The 23,724-nt window shown below is 41.4% G+C and overlaps 1 protein-coding gene and 1 long non-coding RNA gene across 2 annotated transcripts in view; one reads left to right on the top strand and one right to left on the bottom strand.

Annotated features, from left to right (window-relative positions):
- Nucleotides 1-5,905: 5,905 nt before the first annotated feature.
- LOC133466170 (uncharacterized) lies at nucleotides 5,906-7,274 on the bottom strand. Its single transcript, XR_009784870.1, has 2 exons — nucleotides 7,175-7,274; nucleotides 5,906-6,556 (listed from the first exon to the last, which is right to left on the bottom strand). It is a non-coding gene; the product is annotated as an uncharacterized LOC133466170 (long non-coding RNA).
- Nucleotides 7,275-10,744: 3,470 nt separating this feature from the next.
- LOC133474250 (FERM domain-containing protein 5-like) overlaps nucleotides 10,745-23,724 on the top strand; it is a 58,836-nt gene continuing 45,856 nt past the window's right edge. The window contains exon 1 of the mRNA XM_061765740.1: nucleotides 10,745-11,719. Within this exon, the coding sequence (XP_061621724.1) occupies nucleotides 11,306-11,719 (414 nt within the window). The 5' untranslated portion in view covers nucleotides 10,745-11,305. The remainder of the gene's footprint in view (nucleotides 11,720-23,724) is intronic.

Here is a 23,724-nt window from a genome sequence, read left to right as displayed (position 1 = left end):
TCACAAATGATGACGTAGGACATATTTAAAGTTATTTTCTGGACTTAAATGACGAGCCCTCACTACTAAAATATAATAACTGACACTAAAATGACAGTGAGTGGTTCACGCTGTGGCAAACAGCTGCCACTTTATTTTATGAGCACAGTTACCTCATCATGGTCAGGATATTTCGGACAGGGTGTGTACTGACGGATCAAAGTCCCCAGAGTGTGGAAACATTACAGATGTAACGTGACCCCTCCACCCGTTTCTAAACAAGGGCAGAGTACCACAATCCATCCCACGGGATATCATCTGGCTTTTTTTGCAACAATACAAAGCAATCCCCAGATACCAAGCAAATATGCTTCCTCAATTTATTTTTGGGAATTAAGAGTGTATTTGCTCAGGCAGATTTTTTTTCTCTCTAAAAAAAAAAACCTTTTGAGTGAAAAAGGATATATATATACTTTTTGTTTGTTTAAAAAAATACATGGCTGCATAGAGAGAACACAGTCAATGTTGCCCAATTAGTGAATTAACAGACAACATGAGCGGAATCATTTTCCCATTGTTTTTTGTATGACAAGAAAGGATTCTGTTTGAAGGCAATTACAGAGTCAATCGAAGTGAACATTGCCAAAGACTTATATGTTGCACAAGCCATGCTTTATCGACATGTTTTATTTTTTTTTTTTATTTAATTTTTTTTTACCTAGGGTATGCATTTCCAAGTCGCAACTATTTCATCACTTTGCCTCACCTGCCTGTACAACTCAAAATGAGAAAACGACTGTAAGAGACCAGGAGAGTGTGTGAAAACAGATATACTTTACAGACCAACCAGACGAGCCATGCAGCTTCATGATTCATTTTATGTTAAATAGTTCAACATTTTAAATATTGACTTATTAAGGATTGTGTTTGCATATTATATGCTTATTCTCACCAGGGTTGCGGGTGTGCTGGAGCCGATCCCAGGCGAGAGGCAGAGTACACACTGAACTGGGCACCAGGCAATATCAAGGGCAGTAGAGTAGTATTTGTGCCAACTTCCATGGGTCTATTTAAAATCTGTACTGAAATTTCAAATCATCATATGTAATAAATAATAACGTTGAGATATTGCAAGATTTCATGAGATACTAAATCCCCTTTTACAGTAACATGAACAATGGTTGAACAAACTATTATGCTTGACTTCTGATTTCAACTAGTTATCCATCTTCCGTGCATTGTGATGTAATAGTATGATGAGGTGATGAAACATTTATATGGTTTTGCAGTCATAACGGCCCTCTCCGGGAAACCGTACCTACAATGTGGCCCGCAAAAGTGAGTTTGACACCCCTGATAGAATCTTTATTTACCTAACATGGATGGGTTTTTTTTTTTTGGGTGTGGGAGGAAATTGGAGTCCCAAGACAAAACTAAAATGGGTGTCTTTGCTCAAAGTTTGGGAAACACTGGCTGAGTAGGCGCGATGATCTTCCAAAATTCCATGCAATATGCCCCCTAGTGGCTGTGAGCAACATAGGAATGACATTAAGCAATCTGAGTGGACGTTTAATAAAAGCTGTGATCTTGTGAATGAAGCGTTCAAATGAGAAAAAAAAAATCCAATGAATTGAGTACTCGAACATGTTTTAACATCAATCATCATTATAGGGACTCCCCAGAACCCCTAGTCGATGGGGACGTTAAGTGTATTTTTCCATGTTTCTCTCAATAGAGCTCACAATTTCTATATCACATGGTTGTTGCCTCATGATGTACTATGTATAGCCCTCGCTCCAAATCCCACTGTGGCTTAGCGGAGCAGATTTAAAGGGGAGATGACAGACAAGACCACGTTTGCAGGGACTGTTGTTTGGGATGTGTGCAAAGGTCACATTATCTCTACATTTTGGTGGACACGCCATGGCCACTTTGTGAGGTACAGGTACCTGCGCAATATGATGATGACCAAAATGTATCAAAAGACTCTTTTTCAATTGGCCCTCGGTAAAAGTTCACAAAGTAAAAAAATCAATTTACAACAAACCACATAGAGCCATGGCTTATATTCAAGGCCTTGATAAGGGCTTTCCAGATATGTTGTCAATCATATTGTCAATTAATCATTAGATGATGACACAATTAAAGAAAAAGCATGTTTTTCTTACTTGAAAATGTTACTCGTAACAAGGTCAAAAATCAATTTGCAACAACCCACACAGAACCATACCTCGTATTGATTGTCTTGATGAGGGTTTTCCAGATCTTATATTATACTGTGAAAAAAAACCAAAAACATACGGTGTCATAAATCATATAATTATATGATTACACAATTATAAAAGAACAAGTTTTTCTGGTCGAAAATCAGAAACAAACTACATCTCGTCATACTTCGTATCAAAGGCCTTGACGTGTGCTTTCTAGATCTGTAAAAATGTTGCCCATAGAACATATGTTAACAAATCAGTGAAACAATAACAAACATCTTAACACTAACTGTATATATCAAGTGTCAGCCTCCAGCAAACTAAACTCTTTTGACCTTGACACGTCAGACAGAACGAATGTCAGCGTGGTTTCAGTTTTCTGTATGATTTAAGCGGTCCAATTTATCCTTGTGTTGGACGATTGACTCCCCTCTCCTAATGCAACTTTAACTGAATCAGTGTGATGGACTAGCTTGTTTGCAAATGCATTCATACACTTGAATTTAATTAAATAACTCGATTTTAATAATTAATTAATTACACTTTATTCAATAAGCTTTAAAACAGTGGTGTCTAACAGGCACTTGGAGTCTCCCCCCCTGTGAGCAATGATGTTAAGAAAGCAGAGGGGTACACTAATCCCAAATGGCTGCCATACACGAAACAGCAGCTGCCTGGGGACACGCTGTCCTGCTGATCGGGGCTGTTTCAGAGCTACACTCCCAAATGTTTGCAATTGTGAGGTGTCGACGCAGATAAACAGGGAGAGCAAAAAGCAGGAAGAGGAAGACGGCCACTCACATGCACACACACTGTTTGAGTGTTTGATGAGTCGCTATGGAAACGGAGCTCAGCTTTGTGCATCCGTCAAGGCTGTTACATCATCTTCTGGAAATTCACACCCGTGTCAGGTCCAAGGAAACGGCAACGGGAGAACGCTTGACTTGCCGGGCCAGCTGACGCACGCATACATACACACAGGCACACACACACACAAGGGATGCCTGCACAGTCCTAATGATTGCCTCACTGTAGTTAAAAAAAGCAACAGAAGTCTACAGACTTTCTACACCATTGCACCTACCTTTCTGACACTGGTACAACTTGTTAGGCTTGTAAGTTGTAACCTAATTTTACAGCCAGTGGGTGAACAAGCCCTTTACAAATAATCAATAAAAGTCACAGCTCCTGGAAATGTGGCTGCTCACTGAACTCATAAAAGTCTGAATAGCATGAGTTCATTTTGTTTTTGTTTTTATTCGGACCAGTCCAGGACATAGAGTGGACTCCTGCTATTCACGGGGGTCAAGGTTTGGGGCGAACTACGAATAGTAAAAATTTGCGTATGTTGAATTGATTTGGGGGGGGGGGGGGGGGGGAACATGTACTGGACAAAAATATAAACGTAACACTTTTGGTTTTGCTCCCATTTACGTGAGCTGGACTCAAAGATCTAAATTGTTTTCTACATACACAGAAGGCCATTTCCCCTCAAATATTGTTCACGAATCTGTCTAAATCTGTGTAAGTGCGCATTTCTCCTTTGTCGAGATAATATCAAGATGCTGATTAGACAGCATCATTATTGCACAGGTGTGCCTTAGGCTGGCCACAATAAAAGGCCACTCTGAAATGTGCTGCTTTGCTGTATTGTGAGGGTCTGGGGGATCAGAAAACCAGTCAGTATCTGGTGTGACCACCATTTGCCAACACATCTCCATAGTTGTTGTGGCCTGTGGAATGTGCTCCTTCAGAACTTGAGATATCTGTGGCGTTGTGCTGTGTGATAAAACTCCACATTTCAGAGAGGCCTTTTATTGTATTGTATATATCATTTTTCTTTTAAAGCCCCCAAAATTCTTTAATAACCGGGGCTGAACCAGGAACAAGTGTTTTCGGGATTATTTTTGTTCCTGAGCCCACGAGACAATATCCTTGACACAATGATGCCAGTTTTTAATGCAGTGCCGCATGAGAGCTCGAAGGTCATGGGTATTTAATGTTGGTTTTCGGCCTTGCTGCTTCAGTGCAGAGATTTATCCAGATTCTCTGAATCTTTTCATATGACCGTAGATGATGAAATCCCTCAATTCCTTGCAATTGTACATTGACGAAAGTTGTTCTTAAACTGTTGGGGTGTGTGCTTATGCAGTTGTTCACAAAGTGAGGAACCTCGCCCCATGCTTGCTTGTGAACAACTGAGCCTTTCGGGGATGCTCCATTTATACCCAATCATGACTTTCAAATTCCCAATTTACCTGTGGAATGTTCCAAACAGGTGGTTTTTAAGCATTCCTCAACTTTCACAGTCTTTTGTTGGCCCTGTCCCTTTTTGGGAACATGTTGCAGGCATCACATTCAAAATGAGAGAATATTTGCAGAAAAACACATTCATCAGTTTGAACATTAAATATCTTGTCTTTGTAGTGTATTCAATTGAATATAGGTTGAAAAGGATTTGAAAATCATTGTAGTGTCTTAATTTACATTTTACACAACGTCCCAACTTCACTGGAATCGGGTAAGATTGATTTTACAGGGGAGGAAGATGTCAGACATGATTAAAATTATATTTTCAGGTGCACTTTTCAAGAAAAACTCGACTTTATGAGGCTTGGTCAACTAACGGTTGCTCTCTGGTTTGTTTTTTTCAGAGCAGCATGTATGAGCACGACAGCTAAGCTAGCTAGTTTACACAGACTGAGAGGAGAAAAGAAAGTTCTGCTGCTCCTGTATAAGCATCTCCGGCGAGTATATTTTATTTGAAGTTTTGATGTTTTTGCCATGTTATTAGATGCATATTGATTGTGAACTGCAACCTCTATGAAGCTTTTGCTGTTGTTTGGAGGTGATGTATTGGAAGATAAGTTTCTTGCTGTAGTAATAATGGTATTCATCCTCAAATACATGAAAATGCATCTACCGTACGTCTTCTTTAATGCCACACATAGTTCTATAGCGTTCTTGCACATTATTGTGCGAGGTGATGGTGTTTTTAAGAGGTGGATTAGGTCACTGAAGGCCCAGGTCCGAAACTCAGTCAGCCACTGATATTCAGTTCATTGAGATTCTAGTTAGCCCAGTAGAGTTACAGTGTCCTCTTGTGGTACTTTGGAGAAGCTTCAGGGTTTTAAAACGAGTCAATTGACCATCATGAAATGCACTTACTTGCCCACGAAAAGATATTCACCTCCTTATTGAACATGGTAAAAAGTATGTAAATCTCTTAATACAAATGTGGACACAAACAGAGTATGGAGAGAATAAAAGAAAACATGATATGAACATGAACATGAAAAGTCCTCCCAACTAAAGATCTGGCCTTCTGGCACCAATTTGTCACAAAACTCCCAAATCTAATGCTTCTTATAGCACCTTTCTCACAGGTGTGACTGTTCCCAAGAGTCCTTCCATCTGACCATGGATGGCCTCACAACTATGGATCCCACTTCTGAGGCCAACTTGTCACATAACTCCCTTTCCCAATGCTCCTAAAGCCTCTTTTCTCACAGGGGCCACCTGTCCCATACAGTGGGTACGGAAAGTGTTTAGACCCCCTTAAATGCAGCCATTTGCTAAAATAATTTAAGTTCATTTTTTTCCTCACTTCACTTGTAACACTTGCAGTTGCTCCAATTAGGAACAAGTTAAGAATCACTTCATTCACCCTTGCACATGCTTAGTTTAGTTTAGTCCTTCCACCACTAACATATGAATCAGAATCAGAATCATCTTTATTTGCCAAGTATGTCCAAAAAACACACGAGGAATTTGTCTCCGGTAGTTGGAGCCGCTCTAGTACGACAGCAGACAGTCAATTGACAGAGAACACGTTTGAGACATAAAGACATTGACAAAAAAAAGAAAAGTCACTGAGCAGTAAAGGGTTGCTAGTTATCTGGTAATGCTGGTAAATTATTATTATTATTTTTGTACAATTGTGCAAAAGATGCAGAGTCCTCTAGCACTTAGAGCAGTTCGAATGACTAATATTGCAATAGTCCGGTGCAATGACCATTGTGCAAAGGGCGCCGAGACTTCAAGGCGTGCATGCAGTTTAAAGTGACGAGTAGTGCGATAATCTGGGACAATGTTGGTTGTGCAAATGTTGCAGATACTCCTCAATCAGTGTGCAAATGGAGCAGATGCTACTCTATATTGCAATCCAAGTCACTGAGTGACCCCAGGAGGAGCCTCCAGCGGTTGATGCCCACCCGTGTCTTGTCGTGGAGATGTGGATCCAGGATGAACAGAGTTCCTTGCAGTCCGTTAGAGCGGCCATCAGCGCCGGGTTGTCGTGCAGCCGCAGACCCTTACGAAACCAGTCAATGCACCTGTGACCCATGTCTGCAGTCACAGGATAATAACTGTCGAATAATGACAAAGTATATTGGAGCAATTTTAAAGATGTGCCACTGATTGTGTTGTCATAACCATAACATTAGGTAGACTACACCTGCACAATCTAATGAGCTCCAAAACAAACAATTGCCGCATTGCAAAAGTATGAATGTCTAGTAATGCTCAGTTTTCATTGACAGGGTCATGGAAATTTTAATGCAACATGTAATATGGTTATTGTCGTGGGTGTATGCAGTTTGAAGTGGTGTAGAACTACCTATTTCTGACATTGTAGTTGCATTATTTAGTTGCATTTACATTTAGTTAAAATAAAAGAAATTAAAATAAATAAATACATTTTTTTCAGCTGCAGATGTTCCTATTCAGTAACTAAATTGTTTTTAAATTGAAAGAAAAACATCGGGATTTTTTCAGTTCTTATCTTTTCCCTAATTTGCAATTTCAGCGGCCCAAAAAATATACAGTATACTCACATGGTTAATTCATCGTAGTTTGTGCACGTTTAATTTTTTAAACGTTTTAAATAAAACGACTTGGCAAGTAGTTCACCACGAAACTCGTTTGTCAACCTACACATTTACTGAGTCTTGGCAATAAACATAATACAAAGTCGAGGAATTTACCTGAACGGCGTCTTTTAAAGCGCTCGACCGACGATTGTAGTTGCTAGATTTGTTTTTGGGAACAAACACGTTGGAGGAGTGACGAAACAGGAAGTGGGCCAGCCAATCGGAGTGCGACAGAGGCGGGGCGTCAGAGGAAGACGCATGTGCCGCATTGCGATGTACTTAACGGCCTCTAGATGTCGCCACAATGCAGATAAAACACGCGAGGCGAGCCTCAACGTGATTTATACGCCACATTAGATTCCAGTCGTGTAGGGAGACAGGAGACAGTTGAAAGAAAACTCACTTGTAACACTTGCAGTTGCTCCAATCAGGAACAAGTTAAGAATCACTTCATTCACCCTGCACATGCTTTGTTTAGTTTAGTCCTTCCTCCACAAACATATGAATCAGAATCAGAATCAGAATCATCTTTACTTGCCAAGTATGTCCAATAAACACACGAGGAATTTGTCTCCGGTAGTTGGAGCCGCTCTAGTACGACAACAGACAGTCAATTGACAGAGAACACTTTTTGAGAGATAAAGACATTGAGAAAAACAATCACTGAGCAATAAAGGGTTGCTAGTTATCTGGTAATGCCGGTACATTTTTTTTTTTTTTGACAATTGTGCAAAAAGATGCAGAGTCTTCTAGCACTTAGAGCACTTTTAATGACTAATATAGCAATAGTCCAGTCCAATGACCATTGTGCAAAGGGCGCCGAGACTTCAAGGAGTGTATGCGGTTTAAAGTGACGAGTAGCGCGATAATCTGGGACAATGTTGATTGTGCAAATGTTTCAGATACTCCTCAATCAGTGTGCAAATGGAGCAGATGCTACTCTGGCATGAGTGGCCAGTATTGATCAACAACAGATATGCAAATAGTGCAGCGTGGCGAGACTACTACAGTGAGTGCACGAGTAATATATAATTGGCCCCACAGAAATGTGACAACAAACTCAAGTCAAAAAATTGCCAGCATTTTGTCATGGAATTGTAGGTTAGGTGTTTAAGAAGTTGATTGTAAGAGGGAAGAAGCTGTTGGAATGCCTGCTAATTCTAGTTTGCATTGATCGGTAGCGCCTACCTGAGGGAAGGAGCCGGTGACCGGGATGTGAAGGTTCCGAGAGGATTTTGCACGCTCTTGTCTTAGTTCTGGCAGCGTGCAGCGGAGAGAGGACACAACCTTGGGGCGCCACAGTGCTGATGCTGCGTGAGGATGAGTTGGTCTCTCCCAGCCTCACCTGCGGTGTCCTGCCTGTCAGGAAGCTATAAATCCACTGGCAGATGGCAGGTGAGACGCTGAGCTGGAGAAGTTTAGAGGAAAGGAGATCAACGATGATGGTGTTGAACGCTGATCTGAAGTCCACGAACAGGATCCTTGCGTAGGTCCCTGCACTGTCGAGGTGTTCTTGGATGAAGTGCAGTCCCATGTTGACTGCATCATCCGCAGACCTGTTCGCTTGGTAGGCAAACTGCAGGAGGTACAGCAGGGGACCTGTGACACTCTTGAGGTGGTCCAGCACGAGACGTTCAAAGGACTTCATGACCACGGATGTCAAAGCGACAGGCCTGTAGTCATTTAGACCCGAGATTGCAGGTGAAAGTGTCCAAATCTGCAGTAGAAGGTATTCAAGTCGTTGAATATGAAGAAGTAATGTCTTAAAGCAGATGCCACTAAATTTATGAGGGAAAACATAATTTTGAAAATTATTTGGGGCTAAAATTATTTTTGTGATTACTTAGTCTGATTTTTAGTTGAGCTCATCAAACGTGTATCATGTTGATTATTTTTCTGTCGAGGTATATTTCATTCAGATAGTTTGTGGTAACGTTTTATCTGTTTGCTGTCCGTAGGTATGTTACTAAATCCAGATGACCAGCCGCCATCTTCTTTAAATTTTGCTGTGCCAGATTTCCTGAACTTGGATTTATCAGAGGTCCACCAAAATCTAGTTTTTTTTTTCCATGAAGTTTGATGTAGATCTCACGACTAGCTTGCTCTCGGCATGGTCCGGAATGACATATTTAAATCGCCCGCTATTTTTACCAGCCCATAATGTATTTAATCACGTTGCCTGTTGTCACATTGGCCAAGAGCAGTGACAACGCTCCAGTCATGCACAGCTCGCTTTTAAAGGAAATGAAAGAAGCCGCTTCGATTGGACAGGATTAAAGTCGACTGGCTGGGGACACCCACACCAGCGCAGACGTCCCATTTTTAAATGCGTTGGGGGTACGTCGGTCCATGAAATGATCAAAACCGGGTCTAGCCCGCCTCCTCGCAGAGTTACGCCAAGCGCAGCGCTTGATTTATGCTAGTCACGAAAATTTAGCCCATACTCTCTCCAGCTTGTCCTGGGTCACCCGAAGTCAGCAGGAATAGGCTTCAGCTACAGAAAATGGATGGATGAAAAAACAATATTTATCATATTGATGAGCGTGTACATACAATAAACGATGCTATAATATAATACACTATATTATTACATAGTGCAGAATTTTAACAGTACTGGGACAATTGTACATTACAATTTATTCACCTGTGTTGCCAGAATTCCACTGCATTTGTACTGTTAAATGTGGTTACCATTGATCTTATGGTCAGGAACTGATCCTGTGCAATTGATACAGTACACAAACAGTATACATTTGAATAATTTTACCAACTGATGTTACATAGTATCTATTTGTTTTTTTAATTATTTTGTGTGTTGAACTTGGACTGCACAACCTTTTACATTAGTCAATTATTAAGGCTTTATGGGTTACTATTATGGCGGCACGGTGGGCGACTGGTTAGAGCGTCAGCCTCACAGTTCTGAGGACCCAGGTTCATTCCCCGGCCCCGCCTGTGTGGAGTTTGCATGTTCTCCCTGTGCCTGCGTGGGTTTTCTCCGGGCATTCCGGTTTCCTCCCACATCCCAAAAACATGCATGAATTGGAGACTCTAAATTGCCCGTAAATGGTTGTTTGTTCCTGTGTGCCCTGCGATCGGGTGGCAACCAGTTCAGGGTGTACCCCGCCTCCTGCCCGACGACAGCTGGGATAGGCTCCAGCACGCCCGCGACCCTAGTGAGGAGAAGCGGCTCAGAAAATGGATGGATGGATGGGTTACTATTATGGGTATTGACAAGAGTGTCCATACTTTTAAAAGTCAATATTGTACATCTCAAACTTGCACTCACTGTACAAATGAGAATGAAGCATGTACCTATCAGTCAATTTACAGTATGATAGTCTACACATTATTAATAGGCATGCACCGATATCGGTATCAGTGCCAATACTGTACATCTATATAGTACTCGGTGCTCGTAAAAAATCGTCCAATAACGCACCAACACTATAAGGAAGACAACACTTTTAGCCAAAATGGAAAATAAACGATGGAGATGGCTCGCTCCACTCCATCCTCGTCACGAAGCTGTGGCGGGCGAGCGTTGCGGCATGTCGAGGAAGAGAAGGAAGCAATGGTGTGGTAAAGTATTACTGCAGTTGCTTTATTTTATAACGTGCAGTATTGTCAAGAAGCAGTCTTTTATGTCTTTTTATTCACTTTATTTTGTAGTTAACACACAGAGGTAACATGGCATTCATATATTCCTACATGTTTATATCCACCGGACTGGACATTCTTTATCTCTTATCAATTGTATGCACTTCTTTTACATAGTGTCCCATGGTGTTCGGAGTGAAACACCACAAACCTGAAATGCCTTTTGTCACAAGCAGCATTCAAGTGAAATGTGTGGCAAGACTTGGAAAAATAAAAAATAAAAAATGCAACTGGATTACTTTACTCAGTAAAGCATTTTCAAGAAAAAGTTTGTTTCGTGTTCGAATAAAACACCTTTTCATCCATGCACGATGTAATGGATTATTAAGTATCGGTACTCCGTATCAGTGAGTACTCAAATGAAAAAAAAATGGTGTAGGGAATCCCTAATAGTGATCCACTGCAGCAAACTTGACATAGCACTTTAATTTATGGGCATGCATTACATGTTATTGTTTAATGCCTTACCCAAATAACTCATCAGCGAGTTCTGAGACGTCACGTGTGCATTTAGATGTTTGGGTGTCGGCTCACTCCTGAAAGCACACACCGAAATGTGTGTTGTTATTGTTATTACTGGCATGCATGTGGCTTTATAGTCACGACTGGTTTCTTATCGGGAGCTCTCCGATTGGCCGCTGCAAAGGCGCCATTCAATCGCAGCGTGGTGAGGAGGAGGGGACGGTGTGGTGGGGGGGAAAAAAAAAAAAAGAGGTGACACTTGGACGTGGATCCAATCTCCGATGCTCCTCAGTCAGTCGGAGATGCTCCATCTGCGGCGCCGTTCACGGTCGCCCCCGCCGCCCAGGTGTTGGAGCACGGTGCGGGCGCGTCGTTAACTCGCATGCATGCGCCTGGCGTCGTCCTCCCCGGTCCGGTTCGCAGACCGCTGGGAAGATGCTGAGCAGACTGATGAGTAGCAGCATCCGGAGTCTGGACCGGGAGTGCAACTGCACCGTGCGGCTGCTGGACGACTCCGAGTACACCTGCACCATCCAGGTCAGTGCAGTCATGAGGCAGCAACACGTCCTTGACTTCAACAAGGCATGGCCAGTACTTGACGCATTTCATTGACTTGAATGGGATTAAAAAAAAAATTGGGGGGGGGAGGGGGGCTCAGAATGTCAGTCAGAGGATGATTGGGGATGGGTGGTCAATGACATCACCGGTGTGGGCATCCCATCACCAGTTCTGCAGGAATGCTGGACACTGGCAAAGCTGACAACCCCATGCAACAAAACCGTTTCAATCTTAATTGGAACATGTCAGTGCCGCTCAAACGGGATTAGACAAACAGTTTTTTTTTTTTTTTTTTTTTTTTTTATAAACGGGATTATCATGGAGGATTAAGGGGATTATTTCTTTTTTTTTAAAATGTTTTTGTGTATTGGCCACAAATCTGTTTGGACTGCAACACATATGCCCCTCCACAAAGATGAGTTTTTGGTACAGTAAAATACAATTTGTTTGCAATTAATCGCCACTGACTGAGGTGTAGCTATATGACTCATGTTTGGTTACTTTTATATGACTTGTAATGGCTGTCACGTGCCCAGCACGGAGATGTAGTGGCGAACACGTCTGCCTCACAGTTCTAAGACGTGTGGTGTTGGCATGTTCTCCCTCCCATTTAGAGACAAACAACCAATTCGCACTCACATTCGCAGTTTTGGATAATTTAGTCCTCAATTAACCTAACATGCATGTTTTGTGGGTGGTATCTGAAGTATCCAGAGAAAATCCACACAAGCACGGGGAGAACATGCAACCTTGCACACAGGAAGGCCTGAGACCCCCCCCCCCAAAAAAAAGTGTGAGGTGGATCTGCTAACCACACATACACCGTGCTGCCGAAACAAAAAGAAAATTTCACTTTTAAATTAATAAAGTTATGATTTTACAATTATTTAATGGTTTTGCTCAATTCTTACATGGCTGGTCTCACAATGTTGTGATCACTCATTAAAATGACCACTCTGTTCTCGTAATAGGATAACATTTTCTTGAAAATGTGATTTTACAGTTGTGATATAGCAACTTTATTTTAAAAATAGGACTTTATTCTCCACATTATTTTTGGAGAAAATGATTTTATTGTTGTAATATTGCAAGTTTAAAAAAAAATGACATTATTGTCATATTCCTTTTTGTCTTGGAAATGTTTTTTCTAGTATTCAGCATTCCTCTTCGCAACATTACTAGTTTTTTTTTTCTCAGGATAATTCTTTTAACATTCTGACTTTATTCTTGTAACTTTATAACTTTAATACACTTTTTAAAGTCCTGCATTGCTGACCAATGAATGAATTTTCTTACTGAACGTTGGCAGTGTTCACTTGACAGCGAAGACTCTTTTCGGTTCCTAGTAGGGTTTAATTCATTGTTGTGTGTCATTGATGTGACACATTTGAGGCTAGATCAAAAGGGTGGCCAACATGGTGCCCGGGGCCACAAGGTAGCTCCAAGGAGCACATGAGTAGCCCGTGGACCTGTTCTGAAAAATAGCAAAGACACATTGCAGACGTGTCTGAAACTGGTAGCCCTGTGCGTTAATCCATACCCAAGAAGTAGCTCTCAGTTTCAAAAAGGACGGTGACCCCTGCTGCGGATTATATCGTAATTTGTCGTGGCGTGGTGCTTGATCGAGTTAGGCTGTTGTGAATGCATTTTCCTCCCTTTTTAATGTTTCTGAAGGGGCTTCTGCGTTTTGTTAACAGCGACTAATGGCACAACACTGAAACCAGCGCAAACACACTCGCTTATTCAGGCCTTAGTTTCAAGCATTCCTCCTTACTCCTTGCACTTGACACATCAGCGAAAATCAATAGCGTATTGACGTGAATGAAGACGAGACGTGTGTTTGTAAGTGGTGAAGATGCAGAGCAGCGAGGAGAAGTCATGAGAGTGTATTATCGGCTGTGTGTTTTAAGTCACGTGACTTTAGCGGGGCTTCGTCATGGAGGTGTTTGGAGCTTCCTCGCTTGTTGAGAGATTTCGCTTCTATGCTGAATTAGAGATGATGCCAGCACACAAGACCATGGCCACACGCTTATTTCTAACATCTAACGTGACGGCAAAGCAAAGCCTTTCAACCACTGACAACTCGAAGTGCCTGCTCCTCTAGGGACTCTTGAAAGGCTGATTTGATGTCACCTTGAGTTATTTTCCTACTCATCCCTCAGTTTATCAACACGTGTGAAGGAAATGATGGTTGGACAGGAAATTCCACGCAAAGAAAACCCCCTGAAAAACAAATAATTCACTTTCTTCTTATAGAAAATAATGTAAATAGCTGCCTCACAGTTGCTTCCTGCGTGGGGTGAACCCCGTATATCGGCGGTAGTACTCCAACATACTGTATCTTTACATACTGTCTCCAGCATTCGTTTATAGTAACAGCTTGTAATGAGGAACAATAGTACAAGACTTGAAAAGAACCATTTGGAAGAAAACTAGCATTGAGAGGCTGCTTCACCCAATCAAGATGTTAAGTTTGAACATTAAAACTTGCTGATTCAATACTTTCAACAACAGAGGACAGCAGGGAAGAAATATTTCATTTCTCTGTGCATATTCAGTTATTTCCATAATGGGAAAAAAATGGAAAAAGTGTGATTTTACACATTGGGCGTCATTACATTACCAAACTGGTGCAGTTGTTTACAAAGGCTGCAGCATTTCCAGAAAAGGCTTCATCTGGTCATTTATTTAAAAAAGTGTTAACATTTTTTTGCTGTTCCGATTAAACGTGACGTCTACGTTACACCTTGGAGATGTGGCCCAGAATAAAATGTGCTAATTGTGGCTCATTTAGTTCAATTAGTGCACACATGGGCTACACAGGATCCTCATCATCGGGGAATAATGATGAATTTCAACCATTACGAATGGAACCACATTAAGTGGTGAAATGCCAATATGTCATAAGTGGGCATTAAACGCACCAATTGCAGCAATTAGTGACAAACAGATCTAATTTCTCCTCCAACAGGAATATTATGAATAATACATAATAATAATAAATATTATGAATCAAACTGAGCTCTCTAAGTACCACCTTTATGACCATTGCATCAATTTGAATATTAACACTGTGCTTAAATATAGGGGGGAGGGGGGAACTTAAATAATTCAATTTTTTAGTCCATCAAAAATGGAACTTCACTTGACATACATTAAAAAAAAATAAAAATGAAAATAACATCCATCCATCCATTTTCTGAGCCGCTTCTCCTCACTAGGGTCGCGGGCGTGCTGGAGCCTATCCCAGCTGTCATCGGGCAGGAGGCGGGGTACACCCTGAACTGGTTGCCAGCCAATCGCAGGGCACATACAAACAAACAACCATTTTCACTCACATTCACACCTACGGGCAATTTAGAGTCTCCAATTAATGCATGTTTTTGGGATGTGGGAGGAAACCAGAGTGCCCGGAGAAAACCCACGCAGGCACGGGGAGAACATGCAAACTCCACACAGGCGGGACCGGGTTTGAACCCGGGTCCTCAGAACTGTGAGGCTGACGCTCTAACCAGTCGGCCACCGTGCCGCCATATATTTATATATATATTTATATATAGCTTGTTTATGATTTTTCCCTTAATGCATTTTCATTCATTCTGAAAATAACATATACATTTTAATAAACAAAACATGGATGATTTGTGGGGCACGGCCAGCCCTGCCCCTAATGCAATCAGCACTGCTGGACATGAAAAATCGCACATCAAAGTGAGCGATTTCAAAAGGCCAGTCCATAGTTCAACATAGTGTGCTCAGCTCTTTTCACCAGTGTGGGAGTTTGTACAGTCACGTCCTATGCGTAAATTGATATACTTTCCACGTGCGGCCAAATTCATGATGAAATAACATTAACGCAGAAATGAATTACATACTGATTTTAAGAGAGTGGCTCAGTCACTTGGCACTGTTTCAGATCCTGGCAGGAAGGTGATACACTTCATCTTTTTTTTTTTTTAAATGACTTCAAAATGCCAACTCTTCAGGTTTTTGGAAATGCCCTTATTTCTAAATCCACTTTCTTTTGTTGTAAGATTGTGTGTGTGTGTGTGTGTGTGTGTTGGGGGGGGGGGGGGGGGGGGGTCACACAAGCAGCAAGAGACTGCTCCTTTTTCTGGGCCGCCTTCACCTCAGCACTAAATTAATGATAATGCCTAAATTTAGCATAAACTTGCTTCTAAAACCATCCAGTCAGGCAAGGACTGGTGTCCAAGCCAAACCTCAGGGGTCTCACCGGAGTATTTGAAGAAAGGCAGTGATGTCGTTTGCTCTTCGCAGGATTTGTTTATGACTGCTCCTTGGTACATCATTTTCAGCACAGTATATGCATACTTACTTGTAACATGTTAACAGAGTTCTAAAATGTAACATATCCCACACATGATGAAGAAAAAAACAGCAAGTGTGTGCTTAATGCTCATACAGTGCTCTTAACTTTGCACTGTATCTCAATCTTTAAAGTTAAGACGGACTGCTTTATTGTTTTTACAGATTCATATTCATGTTAAATGGCTTTTTTAAATGTTAAAATGCTACTTAAAATCTTACCCGAGGCTGTACAGGTATTCAAAGTTTTATGATGGCAACACTGGGACACATTACAGTTGGTGTCTTGAAATATGAGAGACCCATAATCCTTAAAAAAAGAGGCGTCAAGCTGTTGAAGTTTACTGTCAAACTAAATATAAAACAGAGAGAATTACACGGCCACATAGCTTTGCCTAAAGTCTGCTTATCTTAACGCCAGCAAACAAAGCAAGACGCGATAGAATGGAGAATAAATTGCATCGCTGTCTTGATCTTGTAACAATTTAAGCAGCAAATATTTGAACTCAAATTGTGGCGCAACACCACTAGACAGATAATATAGTAATGCTCACAAACATATATTCTTTATCCTCTGCCAAAAAACAACTCACATTACTGCGTCTTACTGAGGACCTGAAACGTCTACATGTATAGCTGTATATCTTTGATATACTGCCCCCAGGTGGCCAAACTGACTAGAAGGAGCAGCACAATGGCCATTGAATTGAAAAAAAAAAAGTGGTTTAAAAAAACCCCACAGATTTAATTATGTCCCTACTGTATGTTTTATACAGTACAACATAGCATTATAAAGTACTATTTTTCCTATTAATAACGATAAATTAGTTGGGTTTTTTTTGGGGGGGGGTGGGCCTGAAACGGATTAATGGCATTTAGATATACAATATTTCAGTAGGGAAAGAGGATTTTAGATGTGAGTGTTTTGCATTCCACTCAAATCTATATTTGCTATTTTCATAATTTTCTGTTGGAAAACATTTTTTTATGGTTTATGGCACATTGCTTTGCGCTGAGACTTGGAGGGTTTCATTGTGAAACATGAGGTCATCTTCCTGTCATATTTGGTAGGGCATAATGAGATTGTGGTTTAATGTGTGAACTAAATCGCCCTGCTGAATGTCCGATATGGGAGCAGTTACATTTGTGTGATGATGGTTTAGTGGGAACACTTCAAAAGGAGTCCAGAAATGGATGCCCCTTAGCCCTCTGCTGCTTTCACCTCTTGAAAATGCACTGCCGCTTTTTACCAGCAAGAGAATTCTCCTCACAGGAGAAATATGTCCTCTTGTCCGCACTCTCTTGACTTGAAACGTTTGATAAGGCGAGGAGAGGGGCAAGCAGTTTTTTTTGTGTGTGTGTGCGTGTGAACCAAAGGCATCAGAGGAGTATGTGAGGTGCTGGTCAGTGGTTCTCTGCCACTTGTGACATGAACTTGGAAAAGGACAGTGTTGAACTTGCAGCTCAGGCATAGTCCTCATGTGTTTTTCATGATCCCTGCAGGGTCGTGCAGCTGATATTTAATCACCAAACTGGAGGTGTTTTCGCACGGGTGAGCCTAATCACTGCCGTGTACTGTGAGGCACTCCTGTCGCGATTGTTGTGGTGTTTTATAGCCCAAAACGTCACAAAGGGATTCTAAGCTCTTGTACTGTGTACTGCGTGTGTGCATCTGTGTGTCTGTGTATGTGTGTGTGTTCAGGGATTCAAGAATCCACCTCGTGAGGACCAAAAGACAGGTCTCCATAGGTAAAACCCCATAACATGAATTCAGGAGCGCTTCTGAATCTATTTTGAGTCATGTTTTTTCCAATGGTGTGTATTGGTATTTATTGCTTTGTTGGGATAGAACTCTTTTTCAACAATAAGAGGTCATGTGGTGTGGAGACCAAAAATCGGAAAAGCTCATAATATGAATCCAGGAATATGCTGAAGTTACTTCACTCATTCATTCATTCATCTTCTGTTCTGCTTATCCTCACATGGGACACGGGCGTGCCGGAGCCTATCCCAGCTATCTTTGGGCGAGAAGCAGGGCACACCCCGAACTGGTCGCCAGCCAATCGCAGGGCACATATAAACAAACAACCATTCGCACTCACATTCACACTTAAGGGCAATTTAGAGTCTTCTATTAATGCATTTTTTGGGATGTGGGAGGATACCCACGCAGGCACGGGGAGAACATGCAAACTCCACACAGGCGGGGGCGGGATTTGAACCCCGGTCCTCAGTACTATCAGGCGGATGTGCTAACCAGTCGTCCACTGTGCTGCCTCTGAAGGTACTTTTTAATTAAAAAAAATATATTTTTCACATATTTTTCCATTTGCGGATTATTATTATAGTATTCAGTACTATTTGGGTACCAAAGTCTGTATACACAGTCACATCGTGGGGACCAAAAATCAGATCACCATAAGGGAAAGCCCACAAATTCAGGAGTTTGTCCAAATTTCATATTCTGGTATCCATTTCTTTGTGTGTAAAAGCCTGTTTACACTGTAACGTCATGGGGAAACACCCCCCCTCCCGAGGGAATCCCCCATAATATAAATTGAGGAGCTATGCTGATTTAAAAATTGTTTTAATTAATTTAGTTATTTTGCATTCGGTATGTTTCTGTGTCCGTGTGTGTTCTAGTGTTCATTGCTTTGTGGGGACAGAAGTCTGTTGGAAACATCTTGGGGACTTCTTGTTGTGTGGGGACTGGAAATCAGGTTCCCCATAAGGGAAACCTCATAATACTATTTTGAAGGTATCTGTCAAGTTTTTTTTTGCATTGGACATGTTTTTTCATCAGTCTGGGTGTCTTCTGGTATTCACCCCTTAGTAAGGACTAAAGTCTGTTAACACAGCTGTATTTTGGGGTCGTCTTGTGGCATTTCTCATAAAGGAAATCCCATGATACGAATACAGAGCTATTATGATGACAAATTCTTTGCACTGGGCATCAGTGTGCATGTGTGTGTTTTGGTATTCATTGCTTTGTTGGTATGAAAGTCTGTTTACACAGTCACCTCGTGGGGACAAAAAAAATCAATACTGCATAATAAGGAAAAACAATGAATATTTGGGAGCTACCAGAATTACATTTGTTTGCATTGTGTATGGTTTTCCTTCAGTGTATGTTCTGGTATTCATAGATTTGTGGGGACAAAATTAAATTATACAGTAAGACTTCTTGTGGTTTGGGGACCAAAGATCAGGGGCCTCATGTACAAAAGGTGCGTACGCACAAAAACGTGGCGTACGTTCTTTTTCAAAGTTCAGATGTATCAAGAGTGAAATGACCATGGAAATGTGCGGTGCCTCACATCAACTGCATGGCTGGCGTACGCACGTTTCTGCAGCTATTGGTGCTTTGGCGACACTTAGAGGTGATGCTGGGAAACTGTTATAATAAATCTGCACATCAGAGACACATTGAACAGTTAGCACAGATGAACAATAAATGCCCGACAACATTTGATTTCAACAATGTAAAAGAGGCAAGGACTCGGAATTCAATTGTTAACCAGTTTATTAAATGAATCACTGATATTTGTGAAGAGGCCTATAAATTGATCAAGGCGATCATTTATGCTGCCTATTGCCCTCACACTCTCCTCTTGTGACTCCAGCACAGCACGGGTGAGGACACAGCCAGACTATCTGGCAGCAGTTGTCGGAGTGTAATTGCGTCAGAGATGCTGGGAATGCCGGAGGAGACACCAGGAATGCGTCTGTGACACCAGTGATGCCAGCACTGAAAAAAAAGAATCCTTCGAATTGTCCAACCCCAATTCCAATGAAGTTGGGACGTTGTGTTAGACATTAATAAAAACAGAATACAATGATTTGCTAATCATGTTCACCCTATATTTAATTGAATACACGACAAAGACAAGATATTTAATGTTCAAACTGATAAACTTGATTGCTTTTAGCAAATAATCATTAACTTAGAATTTTATGGCTGCAATACATTCCAGAAAAGATGGGACAGGTGGCAAAAAAGGCGGCACGGTGGTTAGACTGGTTCGAGCGTCTGGCTCACAGTTCTGAGGACCGGGGTTCAATCCCCGGCCCTGCTTGTTTGGAGTTTGCATATTCTCCCCGTGCCTGCGTGGGTTTTCTCCGGGCACTCTGGTTACCTCCCACATCCCCAAAACATGCATGGTAGGTTGATTGACAACTCTAAATTGCCCGTAGGTGTGAATGTGAGTGGGAATGGTTGTTTGTTGTATGTGCCCTGCGATTGGCTGGCAACCAGTTCAGGGTGTGCCCCGCCTCCTGCCCGATGATAGCTGGGATAGGCTTCAGCACTCCCGCGACCCTTGTGAGGAGAAGCGGCACAGGAAATGGATGGATGGATGGATGAGATAGCAAAAAATACTGAGAAAGTTGAGGAATGCTCATCAAACAGCTGTTTGGAACATCCCACAGGTGAACAGGCTAATTGGGAACAGGTGGGTGCCATGATTGGGTATAAAAGGAGCTTCCCTGAATTGCTCAGTCATTCACAAGAAAAGATGGGGCGAGGTTCACCTCTTTGTGAACAAGTGCGTGAGAAAATGGTCGAACAGTTTAAAGACAATGTTCCTCAACGTACAATTGCAATTGTTTCCTCATCTATGGTCCATAATATCATCAAAAGGTTCAGAGAATCTGGAGAAATCACTGCATGTAAGCGGCAAGGCCAAAAACCAACATTGAATGCTCATGACCTTCGATCCCTCAGCACTGCATCACAAACCGACATCAATGTGTAAAGGATATCACCACATGGGCTCAGGAACACTTCAGAAAACCAATGTCAGTAAATAGAGTTCGGCGCCACTTCCGTAAGTGCAACTTGAAACTCTACTATGCAAAGCAAAAGCCATTTATCAACAACACCCAGAAATGCCGAGCTGGGCCCGAGCTCATCTAAGATGGACTGATCCAAAGTGGAAAGTGTTCTGTGGTCCGACGAGTCCACATTTCAAATTGTTTTTGGAAATTGTGACCGTCGTGTCCTCCGGGCCAAAGAGGAAAAGAACCATCCGGACTGTTATGGACGCAAATTTCAAAAGCCAGCATCTGTGATGGTATGGGGCTGTGTTAGTGCCAATGGCATGGGTAACTTACACATCTGTGAAGGCACCATTAATGCTGAAAGGTGCATACAGGTTTTGGAGAAACATATGCTGCCATCCAAACAACGTCTTTTTCATGAACGCCCCTGCTTATTTCAGCAAGACAATGCCAAACCACATTCTGCATGTGTTACAACAGCGTGGCTTTGTAGTAAAAGAGTGCGGGTACTAGACTGGCCTGCCTGCAGTCCAGACCTGTCTCCCATTGAAAATGTGTGGCGCATTATGAAGCGTAAAATACGACAACAGAGACCCCGGACTGTTGAACAGCTGAAGCTGTACATCAAGCAAGAATGGGAAAGAATTCCACCTACAAAGCTTCAACAATTAGTGTCCTCAGTTCCCAAACATTTATTGAATGTTGTTAAAAGAAAAAGTGATGTAACACAGTGGTAAACATGACCCTGTCCCAGCTTTTTTGGAACGTGTTGCAGCCATAAAATTCCAAGTTAATGATTATTTGCTAAACCAATCAAGTTTATCAGTTTGAACATTAAATATGTTGTCTTTGTAGTGTATTCAATTAAATGATGATTTGCAAATCATTGTATTCTTTTTTTTATTTATGTTTAACACAACATCCCAACTTCATTGGAATTGGTGTTGTACATCGGTTGCACATGATTAAAATCTGTTCAAATGACATTATTTATTTATTTCTTTATTTTTTTTAGGGGAAGAGGGATAAATTATGTCATTTTAATCATGTGCAACTGATGTACATGTTCAAATTAAGTAAATTCAAAGGACTCTTTTTTTCAGTGCGGAGGAATCCTCCGCGTCTGTGACACTAGAGACACTGGGGACAATGGACAAATGCCCGAATATGTAGCACGTGGCTGCGACTGCGTGTCCTCTCCTGTGTTTTAAAATAATGAATTGAGTAATCAAACAGGAGTCCACATTTCTGTTAACCTCTTTGATATGCTGATCTGCTTCTATTTGAATTCAAAAGATTTATTACAGATACCATACATACATTTACACATGAACCTTTATCTCATTGGGCTGAGTGTAGGTTACTGTATGAACACATTTGTTGTGAGTTATAATATTTACCCTTGGGGGTAATCAGAGTCAGCCACATGTGAAAGTAGTGTCACCCATGATAGCAGCGATTCTCTCCTCGAATGGGGTGAGGCCCTCTGCGCCGGTTCCTCCGCCTGTTTTGGCCACACTTTGGCAGTGGGCAGCTGTCTTCCCTTTCACATCCACCTTAATGTCTGATCACTTCTTTTTTAGTTCAGCGTGTGTGCGCTCTTCTGACTCCACCGCATTGACAGCCGCACACACGCTGTCCCATTCACTCCTCTTTCGCTTGTTAACGCTGAAGGACAGCGTGTCAAAAGATGATTTTCTTGCGCACCTCCACTTCATTGAGCAACTTCACATTCAGAAAAATAATTTTTCTTCATTACCTAGCTCATTTTCCTTTTTTTCTGATCATGCAGAGATTGGTCCCCAAATAGGGATGTTCATGATTGTTAGTAGAGCTAGATAGTTAGATAGAGTTCATCAGTATTTTTAAAGGTATGTGTAACTTTTTGTTTGTTTTTTTTTGCATTGGGAAAGTTTTCCCATTAGTGTGTGTTCAGGTATTCATTGCCTTGTGATGACAAATGTCTGTTTACACAGTAATACAATTTTTGGTGAGGCTGCGTGTTGTTTGGGGACCAAAAATAAGGTTCCCACTAGGGAATTCCCTTGAATGCAGGAAGTATTCTGAAGGGATGTAAGGTGTTGTTGGTTTTTTTGCATTGAGCATGTTTTTTTGTCGATGTGTGCGTGTGTGTGTGTGTATGCGTGCTGTGTGTGCAAGTGGTGGAAATGAGGAGAAAAGCGAATATTATGCCATGAAAGTGCTAATTACGATGCGGCAGTGACAAAATGCAAATGCACGAATGATGTCACCGGAGACCTTCCAGTACATTAGTGCAATGCGGCACTGTATATTCAATAATGCAATGCGTGTGTGTTTGCGTGTGTGTGTGTGTGTGTGTGTGTTTGTGTGTGTGTGTCCGTGTACACTGAGTAAACACATATTTGCACATATTCAGCAGTTATTGTTCCGCTTCATGATACCAGCTAATTTGCCACTGTTGTTATCGAGGTCAATTTATGCATAATTTCCTGAAAGACATAAAATAAGAAAACTGTGGTGAGTTTTGCCACTCTATAAACTATCAACAGTGATTCACTGTCATTAGTTGATTTAAAAAAAAAAATAATTCAGAAAGCATTACTGGAAAATAATCCGCTTTGAACAGAATATATTAACTCTTTGTTCCATTTCTTAAATTCTCCAGAGGAGAATGTAGGATTGATGATTCCACAAATCACAAACATTAAATATACTGTAACTGTTGTCCCCAATCCGACTAAAATGTTCATTGCTTATAAGACAACGATGTGATCTTATTTACTTTGTAATTGTAATTAAACACTTCCCACTGTCACATGTCATTCATGCAATGAAGTCCTGGCATGAAATACAACAACATTAGGAATACAACATTAGGGACACATCCACAATCTAAT

The sequence above is a fragment of the Phyllopteryx taeniolatus genome, chromosome 2 (genome assembly GCF_024500385.1).
Source record: "Phyllopteryx taeniolatus isolate TA_2022b chromosome 2, UOR_Ptae_1.2, whole genome shotgun sequence".
NCBI classification, from domain to species: Eukaryota; Metazoa; Chordata; class Actinopteri; order Syngnathiformes; family Syngnathidae; genus Phyllopteryx; species Phyllopteryx taeniolatus.
The sequence above is the reverse complement of the archived record's forward strand: the minus strand, read 5'-3'. Positions and strand labels throughout refer to the sequence as shown.